We start from the raw sequence: 19,045 nt of genomic DNA on the forward strand, positions 1-19,045 counted from the left end.
AAGATAAGACATTCAAAATATTCTCTGAGAAAATACCCACAAAAGTTCAAACCACATGTTCATAATGATCATACATTCTTCACATAAATACTCGGATGTTACAAACAACAAAAGTAAGAAACAAACAAAACATTCTTCATGCCTTAAGCACTAAAGACACTTCATGCACATGCTTTATTTGTAAGTGCTCCTTAACAATTATTTTACAGTACAAACTAAGGCAGATACTGTTTCTCCCACACAGAATCCAATATGGATTCAGTCCTACAGTACATGTGTACATCATATTCACGGTGAAACTGTGATTTATGTTCATTTTGTTCATTTGTTAAAACTCTGCATATTTACACAGCATTATCTGTGATTCATAATGTCATTTAAATGTAAGTGAGCAATATTTGCATAGTAGTACAATTCATGTACATGTCCACACACTGGAATTGTGAGGTTGAGCAGCATTAGTGAATGTGAGAAGTGGCATTTAGGTGTGTGTTACTGGGTTGAAATAAGGGACACTATGGTTTGTATGATGCGGGAGCCTCGTGGGCAGGTGATGAGGTCCATGCTGGGGTTTTTGATCTTGTCTTCCAGGAGCTGATCTAGTTCCCAACGCAGCTCCTTCACCAGTTCAGCCACCTGGAGATAAAGGAAAACAATTTATATGACCACTGTATGCACTGTATATTACTTGTATCACAGTCATTTCAAATGATACTAACTGAGCATATACCGATATAAAGTGACTCATTATAGTATAATACACCAAATGTGAATTTAAATGTGATGAAAAATTAACTCGTCTCTGTTCATCATCAAAAATACAGCTCTGGAAAAAAAAAGAGACCACTTCAGTTTCTGGATCAGTTTGATTTTGCTATATATAGGTAGATGTTTGAGTAAAATGAACATTGTTGCTTTATTCTATGAACTACAGACAACATTTCTCCCAAATTCTGAATAAAAATATTGTCATTTAGAGAACTTATTTGCAGAAAATGAGAAATGGGTAAAATAAAAAAAGATGTAGAGCTTTCAGACCTCAAATATGCAAATAAAAGCAAAGAAAGTGTGGAGAGTGTGGAAATGGTTTTAGTTTTAATTCGGTATTGCCTATATTTATCTTCTATTGCACAATTATTGATGTTGTTTTGACCTTTTAAAGCTTATATCTCTGTCCTATATGTGGCTAAAATAAAAAAATAAAGAATAGTGTACAAAAAAATTGTTTGTACACTGTTTGGCCCAAAGTATCCACTTGTCAGTCTTACATTTAGTGATTTAAGGCTTGGATGAAGCTGCTAAGCCACTGAAACTCATTCCCGGTCTATTTATGATCCCTTTACACTGTTCTTGAGCTACAGGAACTTGGGAGGTCCGTAGCAATTGCCTGCAGAAATTGGGGGACCTATTCGCATTTATTTTGCATTGACAGAGCAAGTTGCTGTCATTCCCAGTCGCTTCCATAATACCACTGACAGTTGATTGTGAAATATTTAGTGGTGGAGGAAATTTCTTGCTGCACAGGTGTCATTCCATCACATTCCATCATTCCTGAGAGTGACCCATTCTTTCACTAATACTTAGTCTAAGTCTAGGTGCTTGGTTTTATACACCTGTGGCCATTGAAGTGATTGGAACACGAATTTAATAACTTGGATGGGTGAACAAATACTTGCGTGCTTGCGTTTTTTTTTTTACTATATAAATAAAATGTACTATTTTTATAACTGCCGTATAAAACAGCACTGGGAATGGCTTACCTGATGTGAGGCGGCAGCAAATCGAATCCATCCGTCATCCAGAGAGATGATGAACTCTCCACGCTGAAGCTCCACATTCACTTGCCCCCCACCGAACAGCACCATGGGATACACACATACCATGCTGCAGTCACGAATGAACACCCGGCTGGTCTTCACTTTCTCATGATAGACCAGATACGGGCTGTCATAGTGCCGTACCTGCACAGAATAGCAGCACAGAAAATGAACTAAACCACTCAGTTAATTCAGATTAACCTCCAATACATCTTTACTGTAAATATAAATCAACACATTTAGAGAACAATTCAGATCAGAGCAATGAGAGGTCTTTTACCGTAAAATTGACTGATGAGGGATGTATGTGAACTGCTCCGTCATTTTTAGTCATGAAGCGAAGCTCCTCTGCTTTAGGCTGCATCTTAACAGCCCCTTTACTCGTCAGCTTATACTTTCCCTGTGGGGATCGCACCTACACACACGTACGCACAAGAAGAGACACAAGGCATGGTCTAAATCACAAGCATTTCAGAAGTGGAAATGGTATTTATTGTTATGACTAGTGCTAAAGGTACTGACCTGGACTACATTGGGATAGAGGGCAGCACACAGCATAGCTGACATTAACTTTGTGTTGTCCGCATTCAGATTTGCCTTGGATTGAGAAAATCAAATAAAATTGTTTTTTTTTTTTTTTTTTTTTTTACTATCACATCATAATAACAACAGGTGTACAGGTACATAGTCTCTCTTAATAGTGACAATACAAAGTATACAATAAAATTACAGGATAAAGACATATATAATATACTATAAATATATTAACACAATGTTTAAGTGTGCAATGTAGGGTTGGGCGATATATAAAGTTTTTCATTAACAGCTATATAGAAGATATAAGAAGACACATGTGTAAATATATATATTTTTAAATATACAGCTCTGGACAAAATAAGAGATATAAAATAAGAGACCAAAATTAGTTTATCTAATTTTGCTACATTGTTGTTTTTTTCTACAGACAACATTTCTCCCAAATTCCAAATAAAAATATAATGTAGAGCATTTATTTGCAGAAAATGAGAAATGGCTGAAATAACAAAAAAGATGCAGAGCTTTCAGACCTCAAATAATGCAAAGAGAAAAAAAAAGTTCATATTCATAAAGTTCAGAAATCAATATTTGGTGGAATAACCCTGGTTTTTAGGCATCTTGGCATGTTCTCCTCCACCAGTCTAACACACTGCTTTTGGATGATTATATGCCAATCCCAGTGCAAAGAATCCAAGCAGTTCAGCTTGGTTTGATGGCTTCCAGAGCTGTATATACTTTTTATTCACTTATTCACATTTACTTTTTCCAAACCACACACAGTTTTGTCACTTGTTTGTTAAGCTTAAAACGAAAAACACTGATTTGAAGAATGTTTAATCTGTTATAATTAATTTGCACAATTTTAATTTCTTTTTAGTTTTCGATTACACATTTTTGCTAGAACAACTAAGCTACTACAAAAATTAAAGATATTATTTTTGCTCCATATCGCCCAGCTCTACTACAACATATTAGTTTAGAAACTATAAATATACAGATGTATACATACTATTTAAATAGACATGCATATGTATGAATCCATAAGCATGAACATGTATGTGATTAATAGAGTGTGAGAAAGTCTTGGTAAAGTAAAGTAAAGTGCAGGGTGAGTTTGTATGGAGAGGAGAGATGATACCTTGGTTGGTGGGACAGATTAGCATAATCATCATAATCATTTTGTCATCAGCGAGTTTAATGATGATACTGGAGCTGTCTCCAGTGTTGCGGTTATACAGGCACCAATTTGAAGATGCAGATGTTAAAGATGCAGCATTCATAATTGTTTTGGGTGTATGTGTGTCTGTGTAAGCATTGTTCAAATCAGTTTCTGCCACTATAACAGTCCTACAGTGAAAGCAACACATGAGCATCATATCCAGTATATTTACTAAGAGCTACCTCATAGCCTGTGGCCTCCAGCACTCCATCCGCTCCTTTAGAGCTCATTCTCTCGATGACTCTGGCCTTCAGTCCATCCTTTACAAAGCCAATATCAGACAGAAGCTCTGCAAACTGCCTTTTGAGACAGGCTATCTCCTACAGATAACAAATGCATTTGAAAACATTATATTAGTTTATAAGAGGTGTGCTAATAATAATATTAATACAGGTCTGTAAATTGTGCCAACTGGTTGCCAGGCTCACCTGTAGGCCACGGATAGACAGGAAGTTCTCTCTGCAATACTGATATCCAGCCTTGGGGCCATTCTGTTCTGCATTACACCAGCCCTGTGATACACACAAAACACCCGTTACTACATGTCCACACAATCATTTTTTTATTATTATAATCGAAAAGCTTATCAGGAACACAGTTACCTTGTATGCTTGTAGTAGAGAAAGATGGTCACTGTTGGCAAGAGAAAAACTTAATTTCCTCTCATTAGCCTCCTCTCGTTTATCCCACGGTGAGACCTGATAGAGACAATGAGTTAATAAATAAAATTTAAATAAATTAAATGTTTTTTCCCCATTGAGTTGATGTACAGTATTTTGTGACGCAAGACCAATTCAGATTACATTCCTTTATCAGGGGAACATCCCAATTAAAAAATGTACATCTCATTAACATACTCTTGCATCCAAACAATAACAACACCAGAGGAACTGTTCTAGCTCAAAAGTTTGCATCTCATTGTCACATGATCAGATTTACAATAGTTATGTCCCACCATTACCACTAAACACACTGGCTCTTATTTCAGCTTTTTTAGCAACGATTTTATTTAATGCTTGGTTTTAGTGTGCAATAATTAATAACAACTATATAATCTTGAAACTGTGCACTCAGACTAAAAACAGCATGCTGCATTAGGCAATCTGTAAAAAATGTAACTTAAAGTTTAAATACAGTAACTATTTTTTATCAGTTTGATTGAGCCTTGAAAAGAATTAACATAAGCAAATGTAGTACAATGTTTTTGGTTGTTGCATACGAAAATATCTTTTTACAGTGTGGATGTTAATCAAAATAGGACTAAAACTGTTAGATGGTTGCTGTGTTTTTACTAAACCTTTGGCAATTCAACCTTTAATTTTTCTGAAAATGAGGAAGAAAGTCTGTCCAGGAGGAGTTATAATCACAAAGGAGCAAAGACGGACTCAGTGACCCAACTGTGTATTACACACTAACACTATAAAAATGTATAATTATATCCATATTTATCTACTAATCATAATTGTATTAAAAAAGTGAAGACACATTGCTATATTGTCTCACTGCAAGTTCTCCAGTTGCTGCCGTCAATATAATGAGCATTGTTTTCTAACTGTTTACACTTTTTTTTTTTTTTTTTTTTTCTGATTTTTCCCCATTTTTCTCCCAATTTGGATATCCAATTGTCCCACCTCTTTGTGCGTCCCCATCAACGGTGACGCCCGTGACCTTCGGAGGATGCGGACGAGCCTCCTCCGACACGTGTGAAGTCAGTCACCCCTTTTTTCGATCTGCTGCGGATGAATCATTGCCTGAGCAGCTAGCGCGCTCGGAGGAAAGCACAGCGGCTAGGTTCCGATTCATCCGCTCACAGACGCCTCGTGCCGCCCAGCGCCACCTTAAGTGTGATGGGGAGAGAGCGCTATCTACCCACCCCAGAGGGAGCAGAGCCAATTTTGCTTCCTCTAACGCCGGCAGCTTGATGGCAAAGCTGTATGAGCGGGGGTTCGAACCTGCGACCTCCCGCTCATAGTGGCAGCGCTTTAGACCGCTGGACCAGGTCGGCTACTTTTTACACTTTTAGCTATACTACAAACTAAATACTTAAAAACAAGTTATCTATTTAGATATAAATAGATATAAATGGTTGTTTTAGCATGTGTCTTAAAGGAGGCCAATTACTTGTGTGTTACTTTTTACTGCATTTATGTTTTTTTTGTGAATTTATTATAATGTTATTGTAATGGGGTTTTAAAAGCAAAAACTTTCATTTTTGAGAATGAGAATATTAGAAATCACAAAAGCAAAGCTAATTGAGAACTAAGTGTTGCCAGAGATAAGTGTATGACTTATCCTTGTAGGCCTATTGCAAAAATAAAAAAGACCCAGTATATCATAGACGATTAACTTCATTTGGTGAATGAAGAAAAAAAAAAGATATATCATCTTACTATCCCTTTATATCACAAAACATAAATATCTTAGCATTATGCTCTCTTACAAAAGGGCTCTTGAAGGCCAGGCTGGCAGCAATAGTGAGCGCCGGGTCCAGGCAGCGGAAAATGGCCCCCAGAAGCATCAGCTTTCCGATACGCACATCCACAGGGAGACAGGCCAGATGCCACCCGAGTGGAGTCAGACATTCAGCCTCCGTCAGAGCCCCGAGTGCACACAGCCGGTGCTTAGCTGCATCCAGACTGCCCCCTGCTGGAGGCTCTATCAGTCGAGAGAACACAGAATCCAGCTGACGCTCCGAGAACATCTCCAACACTTTAATCCTGAAACAGAGGAGCAGGAAAATGAATGGTGGCAGTACACACACTGTAAATAAATGGAACTGTGACTGTACACGTGTTGCACAGAAATAGCTGTGCGCCTTGCACACCTGAGGCACAGCTGTTCCAGAGGAACTCTCTGGATCTCAGGCAGTTGCTGCTGGCTAAGGTGGTGGTTGAAGCGATGGCTGGTGAACAGATGGAAGCAGACTCCAGATGCCACACGGCCTGCGCGGCCTTTTCTCTGCAGAGCGTTAGCGCGAGACACCCACACATCTTCCAGACTCTCCATACTGCGGCTGGCATCGTACCTGAGACAGACAGACACAAACACGCTCAGAAGAACGGTGTAAAACAATGATTGTAGAAAACATAGACAGTGCAGCGTCTCTCAAAAGCGAAGACTTAGCAGGTCTAGTGTCTCTGCTGGCTGGTTGCAGTATGATATGTAGCTTTACCCATCCTTATAGGTTTTCATGACAAAGCAGCCAATTTTCTAAAGCTACATTCAAATTACAAGGCTGAATGACTCAAATCTCATTTTTTGCTCAATGTGGCTTAGATCTGATTTTTCCATGGCTGTGTGAACATGCCAAATTCAATGTTTTCAAATTAGATTTGAGTAACTTTAATATCAGTCCTATATCAGATACATATCCGATCCATGGACATGGATACTGCAGCCATTGGTAAACTTTTAATGGTACAGCTACAGTACAGTTAATCAGTATTTTTTTTGCACAGCCATTTACCCAGCCCTCTCATTAGGACTCCCCCTATCACCAGTAATGCCCCAACACACCAGGAGGGTGAAGACTAGCACATGCCTCCTCCGATACATGTGAAGTCAGCCTCCGCTTCTTTTCGAGCTGCTGCTGATGCAACATTGCTGAGCAGCCAGCGCGCTTAGAGGAAAGCGCAGCGACTTGGTTCATCAGCTCACAGACGCCCTGTGCTGTGGACATCACCCTAGGAGCGACCTCCTGCTCATAGTGGCAGCGCTTTGGACTGCTGGACCACTCGGCGCCCCCAGCTTATAGGCAGACAGAGCGGGTCGCTCCGGAGAGCGGGTTGTTTGGATTGTAGCATAGCCAGTTAGCTAACCCTCCTTACCCTCCTCCGGCGCGTGGAGGTAGGCGGTCGGTCATGAACCCTGGAGATATCAGCCAATAGCGTTCGGTGAGGGAGGTGACCCCGGCCCCGCCCCTAAACTGTCAAAACCACCCCTTTCAAAACTCGAGCGCAAAACACTCATCCGAGCACAAACTGCTGCTGCAGGTAATTTACACAGTGCTCGAGAGGATTTTATATTATAGGATATTAATGTAATTTTAAGCTAGCTGACTGTGTTTATATATATTATTGTATGTACTCCTTACATAAATATGGTTGACTATGTCAGCAATTTCTTTTTTTTAAACAAGTGTGATTTGATTATCTTATTTGATGATCTTATTTTAGTTAATGTTGGTGTTAAACCTGAAGATTTACAAATGAAGTGATGAAGCTAGTTCCATTACTTGTGCACATTTGCAGTTATGAGAAAGACGTTTCATTTTCACGCAATTAAAGCATGTATTTACAAGAACAGAAACCTCCCAACTTTAGAAAAAAGGCTTAAAGTAGGGGTGGAAAATACAGTAAGCTGCTGTTTTCTTCAAAAACATTCATTCCAGCTTTAAGAAAACATTTCTATTACCTGAAGAGAAAACCCTGATGGATTCTTACCTTTTCTCTTTCATTCTTCCAGAATCAATGACATAAACTACATCATCAATGGTTACTGATGTCTCTGCGATGTTGGTGGAGATGATGATTTTAGTCACGCCCTCAGGTGGGCGTGTAAACACTGCTTGCTGGTCCTCATTGGACAGAGAAGAGTGGAGTGGATACACCACACACCTTAAAATATATATAATATTACAATATTAAAAAGAAAATACTATTACTAATAATAGTATAATTTATACACATATCGTAACACATTTAGATTTACTTCTTAGCTCTTCTATTGTTGAACATCCTGTTGGCCTGAAGCTGCTCATACAGCTGCTTAATCTCTGCTAATCCAGGCAGGAAGACTAGGACAGCACCTTATTACACAAAAAGAGACACACAAGAGCCCACAAGATATTATTTTTATTATTAAAAACATTATTATAATAACTAACTAACTTTTGTTAGATATTATTTATAGATTTTTTACGTATTTATATGATTGTGCACAATCATTACCGGGGGGAAAGTCGTGGTTTCCATCTACAATCCACTCCAAGACACTTTCCACAAGATCCATGTTGATTTTATCCAGGTCCATTGCAGCCAGAGTTTTCACCACAGATTTGGAGTAATCTTATTATGGGATATACAGAAACTTCACTATTACAATGCTTTTAATTAGAAAATAATTATAATATACAATTAAGTTATTAGCATTTAGTACAGCATACAGAAATATTCTTAATTAATCCTTTTAAAAAGTATTGTTATCTAATTCTTGTTTTATATTTAAACATTTTCAGAATGCAAATCCATGCTAACAATGATAAACAAAAGGTTAGTATGACAGGCCTATATGCAATAAATTTATCAAAAGCCTCACGTATCAAAATTGCCTTAATCCTTTCAGTCCAGAATTATCTCCAGTGAAAAAAAAAAAAAATCGGCTAATAATGTTGTTGTTTTTTTGTCTGAAATGCACAGAAAAGAAGACTTGTATTCGAATGTAAAATGTATAAAGCAAATAAATCCAATAAACTAAAATATTTTTTAAAATGTATTTTCATTACATTGGAAGCCTGTGTGTATTATTTTACATTTTATGTTGACCTTTTATTTCATAAAAAAAGGACTAAAAAGTGTTCAAAAATCACATTCAGTTAGTAAAAATTAGCTGACATTTCTGATGGACAACAGCTCTCAAATAGAGTTAAATGCAAGAAAACTAAAAATAAAAAAAGAAAGAAAATACATGATGGCCATTGAAATGGATGCAGGGTCTGAAAAAGTGTTATTGTGAGACATTGCTAAATTAACACTGTTCAAATAAATTATACAATAATATTCAGGTTTTGCAAATGTTCCAGGACATATGGGAACCATTTAAACACATCTATTGTACAATCTATAAATGATAAAGTAGTCAGTCAATTGTGTCACTAGTAAATAAGTACATAGTACATATTAAAACAATGTTAAAATGTGTGTTTTCTTACTTGGATATCGCAGTGCAAGCTCCTGCTGACCGAGCTGCTGGTCAGGGATGGAGTCTTTGACAGAATCTTTCTTCATGAAGGAGGTAAATGACCAGCCATCATCATCATCCATGTCGTCCACTACAGGTCGTCCTTTACTGACCCTGCCGCCTTGACCTGAGGGTCCGTTCTGCTTTGCTGAGCGTCGGTAAGGGCTGCCATCTTCTATCACGTACCTACACACACAGATTTATACTCAAAATCACTATAGAAACTAGGACCTGGTATCTTTTTAAAATGTTCAATACCGGAACCAATACCCAAACTATACTTTTTTCAATACATTTTTTTTATTCTAACCAAAAGATACAACAAAACAAAAAAACATAATTATTCTCACACAATTTATTTATTTAACAGCCGACATGAGTAATCTCATTATTATACTGTATCATGAGAGACTCCATCTTTTTGGATCTTGTTGGAATAAAGAGTGAGCATGTTTGTGGTGCTTTATTAAGTACAAAAATCATTGCTTGTGCTTAAACTACAAATATTTTTTCTACTCATTTGGCTTTATGCATTTCAGTTTTACAAGTTCTTTTAAACAAGCATTATATCAGCATTACATTGACAACATTAAATTAAATTATATTAGTGGTATAAATCACTTAAACATGATTTATAATCATGATTCTTTTATAAATGCTGCTAGTTTATTGTATTTTTGAGAGGGGGCAGTAGAGCTTAGATTCTTTGCCAGAACCTTACCCACTTTCCTCAGGCCAGGTCGGGTCGGGCTCAAGAAAATAATCTGTGATGTAATAATGACGTCGGTTTATTAATCATATTTTTATATTATATAAAGCTATGGCGTGATAATCACAATATAGCAAAGTAACAAAAAAGTGGCACTTGACTTGCACCGCTGTGCAGTGCATTGCATAGACATATTACTGTTTTTTTGTGTTAAGGCACATAGACTATAAACTCAAAATAAAAAATGTGTTTGTTTAGAATTCATTTTCTATTCCTAAACCATGTTAAATAATATAAGATTAGAGGTGAAGTCATTCAGACATCATTCTTGTAGCCTAATTTACTGATGTTTAGGCCTGTGGATCATTGTTCGCATTTTTCATGTTAATCTTAATAAATATATTTTTCCTTAAATAATTGCTCTATGCTTCTTCAGTGTTGCAGTGTTAATTAACATCATTCTGAACAGATTTTGCTCATTCAAACAGCCAGAAAATTTATTTTTTAAAAGCTCAGTTTTAATGCTCTTACTAAAAATGTCGGGTTTAAATCGAGCTCTGGCTCAAAATGACAGTGTATGGGGCGGATCGGGTCGGGCTTGGGGAGAATGCACACAGGCTCGGGCCCAATCTAAGCTCTAGGGGGCAGTACTAATAGTGTAGTGTGGTTTAGGTCAGGCAGACTAGAGATTTTTTTTACTATATTATACTATTGAAGGAGAGAGAGGGGAGACAGCACTAGTGAGAAAGAAAGACAGTGAGAGTTAGCGAGTGACAGAGTGAGTTAGTGAGAGACAGCACGAGAGCGAATGCCTGAGATTTTAGCACAGCGGCGGTGTGTTGACAATTTAATGAACAACTCAAACATGCTCACCACTTTTCTGTACGCATTTGGCGCATTTACGCCATTTCATGCAAAGAGTCAAAAACAGGCATTCAATTTTTTTAGACCTTTCGGTAATCAATAGTACCAAACCATTTCTGTCGGTGTCTTTTTGGTATCAAATTTATATACCCAGCCCTTATAGAAACAGACTTTCAGAATGCAAGTAGGCAGATTAATTTCACATCACTCTGTTCCTCACCTAGTCTTAGCAATAGCATCTTCCAGGAAAAACTGCTCCACTGGAAAGGTACGCCCTGTAGGTGAGCAAGATCCCTTTGTTAAAGAGATGTTGTCATTTCTAGAAAGCAATTACCATAAGATTACCATGCAAATGTATTTAACGGAAGCTGCCGAGACCTTACCTGGTATGTGTATGGTTGGGCAGTGGTGGAAGTACTGTGAGAACAGATCAGCGTTCAGAGTAGCGCTCATCAGGATGATCTTCAGATCGGATCTCTGCAGAATTAGATCCTTCAGCACTAGTAATAGGAAGTCACTGGAAGACAGCAAATGATGTCATTATCACAGTTATACTCTGTATTCATGATCCAATAGTAATATGTTTGTAAAAGAACATACGCATGCTTTCTCTCACCTTTCTTCTGTGCGCTCATGCACCTCATCCACAATGACATGCGTGACTCCACTGAGCTCAGCATCTCCCTCCAATCTCCGCAAGAGAACCCCTGTTGTGCAGAACAGCAGCCTAGTACTGGAGGACTGTATTCAAAAACAGATAAGACACATTTTTATCTCACATAAAGTGAAGGCCAATAAGAAGCAGAATCCTGTATTCCATAAAATTAGTTTTAAAACATCTGCATGACAAAAGGTATTAGTAGCAATTATCTTGAAGCAGTTTCTTTGTATTTGTCTAATTTAATAGTAAACTACACGTCATGTAATGTCCAATAACACATATATACCGCTCTGGAAAAAATTAAGAAACCACTTAAAAACAATGAATTTCTTTGATTTTACCAAATTGAAAACCTCTAGAATATAATCAAGAGAAAGATAAATGAAGCAATCAAACCAAGATAAACTGCTTGAATTTTTGGACCAGAAATGCAGAACAAAGTTTATTAAAAGCAGTGTGTAAGACTGGTGGAGGAGAACACGCCAAGATGCATAAAAACTGTGATTAAAAACCAGGGTTATTCCACCAAATATTGGTTTCTGAACTCTAAAAACTTTTTTTTTTTTTTTTGCATTATTTGAGGTCTGAAAGCTCTGCATTTTTTTATTAGTTTAGCCATTTCTCATTTTCTACAAATAAATGCCCTAAATGACAATATTTCTATTTGAAATTTGGGAGAAATATTGTCAGTAGTTTATAGAATAAAACAACAATGTTCATTATAGAATGCGCACGGATTTGGATATACTGTATTCATGATTGGGGTATATTGCTTAACAGGGTTCTTGCACCATTTTAAAAGTAAAATTTAATGCTTTTTAAGACCTTTTCAAGACCTTGATAAATATCATTTAAAATGACCCAAAATGTAATAATTTTTTGGGAGAAAATATATATATTTTAATTTTTTAATTTTTCCATTGTATTGCAGAACAGAGCCAACATAATAGATGTTATTTGCATGAGCTCTTTTGTAGCTTACTGCACATATGGAAAAAAGAGGAAATGATCAATTAAATTGTAGTGATGTTTGATGTGTGTATGGGACAGATTACAAAATTACCCTGACAGTTTCTAAACGGATCTGGTAACCAGTGGAGTGACCCAGAGCCTCGGCCCGTTCCTGGGAAACCCTGGATGCCACAGCGATGGCTGAGATGCGCCGTGGCTGAGTGCAGATGATGTTTGCCACTCCCTCTGGTCGCCCATTCAGAGAATAATCCAGGATATACTGGGGTATCTGGGTGGTCTTTCCACACCTACGTTTAGAGAAAAATACACAACACTGTGAAGGGCTTTTTAACAAACTTTGTCAATGCCAAATTGACAACATTTGACATGTTTTGAGACATACCCAGTCATCCCACTGATCACTAGAACCTGATTCTTTTCCAGAGCATGCAGAATGTTCTCCTTCTCCTCCCACACAGGCAGCTTGTGCCTCTGCTGCTGCATCGAGCCATAGCGCCTGGAAGACTGAGAGACAGACAAGACTTATTTCTGGTTTCATGATTTTATAAATACAGCTCTGGAAAAAATACCACTTAAAAATGATGAGGCTCTTTGATTTTATCAAATGAAAAAACTCTGGAATATAATCAAGAGGAAGATGGATGATAACAAGCCATCAAACCAAGCTGAACTGCTTGAGGTTTTGCACCAGGAGTGAATTATTCAAAAGCAGTGTGTAAGACTGCTGGAGGTGAACATGCTAACATGCATGAAAACTGTTAAAAACCAGGGTTAATCCACCAAATATAGATTTCTGAACTCTTAAATCTTTATGAATATGAGCATGCTTCCTTTGCATTATTTGAGGTCTGAAAGCTCTGCATCTTTTTTGTTATTTTAGCCATTTTGCATTTTCTGCAAATGCATGCTGTAAATAACAATATTTGGGAGAAATGGTGTCTGAAGTTTACAGAAGAAAACAACAATGTTCATTTTACTCAAACATATACTTATAAATAGCAAAATCAGAGAAACTGATTCAGAAACTGAAGTGGTCTCTTATTTTTTTCCAGAGCTGTATAAATACAGATTGCAATTTGTCTGTGTGTTACATGTACAAGCATTAGATAGTTAGGTTAGAGCAAAGCTGTACCGGTTTCCTTTTGAATTCTCTACAGAGTTTCTTGTTGTCCTGCAGAACATCTTCAACTCTGATCTCAGCTTTCTTTCCCATCTTCTTCCTGAAGTTCACATAACTCTCTTCCTCCACCGGAACACATTCTTCACTATCATCATATTCCTCCTCATCGTCGTCTACATCCTCTGTGTTGAGGCACTGTGCTGTAGATACTACACAACAGCGCACAGACAAAAGAAAGAGCATATTTATAGAAAATACTTCTAGAAAGAGGCCAAATATTAGAGCACCACAGATATATATGAACTACTTTGAAATGCAACGTCAAAATTTTGGTAATTATAATTATTCAACCATTAAAAACTTAAAATATTGTTGGAATATTTCACAATAAAAAAAGAAATTTGTTTTGCTTAATTTGCTTTTTTTTAAATTAACCAATTTACCTTCCCACTTACTAGGTTTCTCCCCATTATTTACAATGCCCTATCATCAGCAGCAGGAGATCTTGCATTGACATATGGGATTAAGCCTAGTCATAGACTTTATTTTCCTTCCAATGGAAAATCATATATAAACACAGTTAAAATCTGCTGTGTATTCCAAGACTAGGCTTAATTTTGTGTACTTACCTTCCAAACCTAATTAAAATTAGCATATAATGTATAGCTATATAATCTATAGCTTGCTGAAAGGCTGGGGAATGATGGTGAGTATTTTACAGTGTCTTTATGTAGATTTATGAAGAGCTTCCCTTGCTAAAGAGTACTCGTTTTTATTTCTCATATCGTCATTTCGTCATATCGTATCGTATGCAGTAATATCGCCAAAAATTTTTGACCTGATAATAAAACGTATGATCCTGATATGGCACTATTCTTAAAAGCAGTCTTTTATGTATGTTTTGCTTTTTCTGTATTTACTTTTAATTGTTTGTTTGCAGTTTACATGCCTTAAAACGCTACACTTAAGGTTTACAATAGATGTTTGATGAATTTTTCATTTTGTTACACGATTATAATTTTACACAAAATTAGAGTTTTGGAAAATTACTGTTACTGAAATAGACATTAATCAAGTAGAGATAGTTTGGTTTCTACAACATATTGTTATTTTTTGCAGTAATATATATTTAAGTTAAATTTTAAAAAATGTCAAAGTTGTCATATCGCCAAGAATATCATTATCGCTAACATTTTTAATATTTTTTTCTTATAGTATATATATATATATTACTGGTATATAATTTAAATTAGGGCCATAATCTGCCAGCCCTAATGTGAAGTCACTTATTGCCTCTTTTCAAACTAATTCACTAATGCAACATTAGAATAGGAATGGTGAGCGAAGAGTGTGCCATTATTAACATGGCCAATTATGCTTTCTCTGGCTCTGACTGATCAAGATTTACACTACATTAATAGATGTTGACAACCTACAAACCTTTATCCTTTCCAAACAACAGAAAGTACTGTAAAATATGTTTGAACAATCGATTCTTTACCTTCTGTATTTTTTGGTGTAACTCTGGGGCTGGCGTCTCCAACAGTGTTAACAGCGCGGGATGTAGTTGTAGCGCTGCTCACTGTGCTGTTAGCTGTGGTGCTCTTAGTGCTCCGGCTCTTGGCTGGGGTAACAGCAGGGGGAGCCAACACTGGGGGTGGTACGCTGTATTTGTGATGAGGAGCTGAAAGCAGCTCTCTGACTGTCCCATCTTCCTCAAGGCAGGAGATGAGGGTGTAAACCACTGGCTCCCCCTCCTGTGCAGCTGTAATTGACTGGCTGAAGAGATGTTCCGTCACATTAAGGCGTCCTGCTCCAGAGAGCGCTTCATCTGTGCTACTGAAGGCAGCTAACGGTGGCTGGAAGGGGTAACGGCTCCCTGGAGGAAAGCGGATCTCCAGCTGGTAAACAGGCGGTTCCATACTACTAAAACCAGGCTGGCTGGGTCCATTAGGGTCTCTGTGGGCACTGGACTCTGTCTGCCTTTGGTGTCTGAACTTGCAGCGGTTTCCAAACCTACATCCCGCTCCTCTCAGGTAGAACTTACACAACTGTGTAGATGAAGACCCTGACTGGTTTCTACTGCTATTTGACTGTGAGGTCCTGCTGCGGCTTTCAGTCAACCACAGCAGATCCAGACTGATAGTCCACACCCGGTCACTGATTCTTTCACAGAAACGCTCTCCGTAGATGGCAGTTAAAGCAAGGGCCTCCTCCTGGCGAAGGGCCACACATTCCTCTTGTGAGGGAGGGTCAGGCACCTGAGGGCCGAGGGCAGTAGAACCAAACCTCTCAGAGAACATCTGAGACAGGAGGAATTCAAGTGTCGCTCCAACTTCTCCTCCTCCACGTTCCCGTCCTGACCCGCACTGTCCGGCTTCTAGGGCTTGTCTACTGCGCTCTCGATCAAAGCCATATCTAAAAAAAATAAAGTGTGAAAGTGTCACAGGTCATCCAAAAACAGTTGGTGACCTGTTCTTGTTGCTAATACCAGTCATATTATTCTAAAGCCCTATCTGGACGGGATTACTTTCTCAGGGTGACATCTGTAAAAAAAATATTACTTATTACTACTTAGTGATAAAACTCTTGCATCCGGACTGCAATTGAAAAAAACAGGAGGACCACTGAGTTTTTAGGCATTCTCAGTCACATGACATCTCATTCAGTAGCTCCTCCACTCGCTGTTGTGTTTGTGTAAATCTCTGTGAAAACGCGCACCCAAGCTGTAATTACAGTGCGTGGCAGTGGACAAATAGCTATTTTATTAATTGCAAGGTGACGAAACTCAGAGATGTGCGTCCGAAAATTACCAGAGGACCACGGAGTTCAACGAAAACAGTACTAAATTCAGCCTGTAATTTTCTCAGAGAACGTCTGAGAAAAACACATACATAGTCGGTTCGGACAGGAATAAAATCCAGAGGACCCACCATAAGGAAGAAAATTACCCCAGGACCCCCTGAGAAACTAATCCTGTTCAGATAGGGCTTAAGCAGTTGTGCTCTAGTACTCAAGAACATAACGAAAAGTCTGTCCTGTGTTGTCTTGTTTTGTCTCAATCTCATTTCGAATGGTTGCAATATGTCCAATGTGTTTGTCTGAAGCAACAAAAATTAAAAACTTTTTTTATGTCCTCGAATAATAGTGACATTTAAGAGAATACAAGTAATGTGCTATATCACTCAATTCTCTACTTTCTCGAATAAAGCCCCTGGACACCAGGCAATGGACCCACTGCACTAGAGGTGTGCCATATTGTATTATACGCAAAATAAAAAAACATATTTGCCATGATAGTTTGCAACTCCATATTGTCCTAATAGCAATATTATTGAAAGAAGTCTATTTTATATTTATTTTAGTTTTTTTCTGTTTTTACAGTTTATATGCATTCACTACATATGCCGCACTTTAGTTTTGTGGTTAATCTTTCTTGTCACATATTTGTTACGTTTTTTTATTTTGTTACGCTATTATTTTAAAAATAAGAGTCTTGGTAAGCTACTGTTTAAGAAATCGATTTAATTACAGCGAGTGTATAAAATCACGTTGTATCATGTGCAGCACAAAATGTATATATATCAATGCACTATGCATGAAAAAGTATTGAGGAAAAAAAACGTTTTAAGAGTATGCTACTGCTGATGCCTTTTGTATTAAGTAGTTATTTGTGCTGTGAAAATGTCTTTTATAATTTTGTTACATAATATTTTTACAGCTTTTTACGCAGCTTTATCAGTGTGTGATCACATACAACACAGGCAGAGGGTTTTATACTGTTCATACTGATATCAGAATTATATTTTATCAGTTTAAATTATATTTAAATATATAATCTGGAATTTTAAAAACAAATGCTGGCAAAAGGAAACCAAACATGAGCCTGTGTAATCATTCTTAATAAAAGTTTATGCCTTCCTAGAAACTTCCCAGAAATATCAAAATTCCATGTCACCATTGGTCAGTTAAAGTGTTCCAGTTGTACTGTTGTACTGCTATTATGGAAATAGGAGGTGTAGGCAAATAATAAAAATCAATAAATTATACAATTGCAAATCCACTGTGGAAAATGATATAAAACACTATAAAATAATAATAGTGAAATTGAAAACATTGGACATTATTTAAAAAGGCTTACAGTACTAAACATTAGCAGCATTTCTATGAAAAACCCAAAAAAGGAGTACCTGCAGAGAGTTCCTAAAGCAAACAGGGAAACAACCGGCTCTGGTTTCACACTTTTCTCTTCTTTATAATCTTCCTCATACACTCCATCCTCTGCATACTCCACTCCATCATCATGAGTGTTCCAGAACTGACCTTCCTCACGATGGTCCAGCTCATCAAATTCCTCCTCCTTCTCCTCATCCTCCTCTCCTTCATATTCTGAGCCACTGGGTTATAAAATAAAAACAAATAAATAAAGCAAACAACTTAATAACACAGACACACACCTAATTTAAAGGCCACAATTTAAGAATTAGTAAATTGTAGCTACTACATATATAAATACACAAAACTATGTACATACTAACCTATTTGTAGTGCTGAATTCCTGGGTCTGTAGTTCTCTCAGCAATTCTTTTACTTGCAGCTGGTTTTCAGAGGTCATATGAATTCTCTGTAAAGGCAGATTCGTCTGTTCGGGTCTAGCTTGATCCCGATGGTCCTTGTTATTTCTGTAGCCGCCTCGATCATTATGAGGAAACTTGGGCAAGCTCTGACCACTGCCCCTTCCTCTGCCTCTACTGCTTGCATGACCTGTGCCTCGAAAAGAACCCCCTCCTCTGCCTCTGCTTGGCGGAGGTTTTTGGGAACGACTTGGTCCCAAGTTCAGACAAAAATCACCGTCATCATCATCCCAGTCATTGCCACCTTTCCTCCCTCCTCCTCCTCCTCCTCCTCCACCTCCTCCTCCTCCTCCTCCACCACCTCTAGGCTTATTAAAGCGTCCTCCACCCCGATTGGGCTTTGCTCTCCTCCTTCCACTCATAACTTGTTGTTTTCCTGAAAAAAGAGGAATAGACATGCAACAGTTAGAAACACATAGAAACACACTCATCTGAATTTCACACATCACACAAGAAATAGGTTTTATTACACACTTAAGTTAAAATGCACAGCAGCTTTTATGTACATAACAACTTCAGTTTTGTTATTTGTAAAACAGGCAGCACCATTTAAA

General features: G+C 37.6%; 1 protein-coding gene across 1 annotated transcript; it reads right to left on the reverse strand.

The window, feature by feature from the left end:
- Nucleotides 1-155: 155 nt before the first annotated feature.
- Nucleotides 156-18,757, reverse strand: dhx57 (DEAH (Asp-Glu-Ala-Asp/His) box polypeptide 57). The gene is made up of 22 exons (XM_007240363.4): nt 18,396-18,757; nt 18,048-18,254; nt 15,359-16,275; nt 13,870-14,066; nt 13,120-13,241; nt 12,829-13,024; nt 11,721-11,845; nt 11,488-11,621; nt 11,325-11,379; nt 9,503-9,717; nt 8,523-8,639; nt 8,284-8,380; nt 8,016-8,189; nt 6,398-6,598; nt 6,014-6,290; nt 4,176-4,271; nt 4,002-4,085; nt 3,756-3,893; nt 2,340-2,414; nt 2,098-2,232; nt 1,761-1,961; nt 156-636 (listed from the first exon to the last, which is right to left on the reverse strand). Exons 1-22 carry the CDS (start codon nt 18,470-18,472, stop codon nt 493-495), a joined length of 3,984 nt encoding a protein of 1,327 aa, XP_007240425.3. The 5' UTR covers nt 18,473-18,757; the 3' UTR covers nt 156-492.
- Between the last annotated feature and the right edge of the window lie 288 nt (nt 18,758-19,045).

Source organism: Astyanax mexicanus, chromosome 7 (assembly GCF_023375975.1).
Source record: "Astyanax mexicanus isolate ESR-SI-001 chromosome 7, AstMex3_surface, whole genome shotgun sequence".
NCBI lineage: Eukaryota > Metazoa > Chordata > Actinopteri > Characiformes > Acestrorhamphidae > Astyanax > Astyanax mexicanus.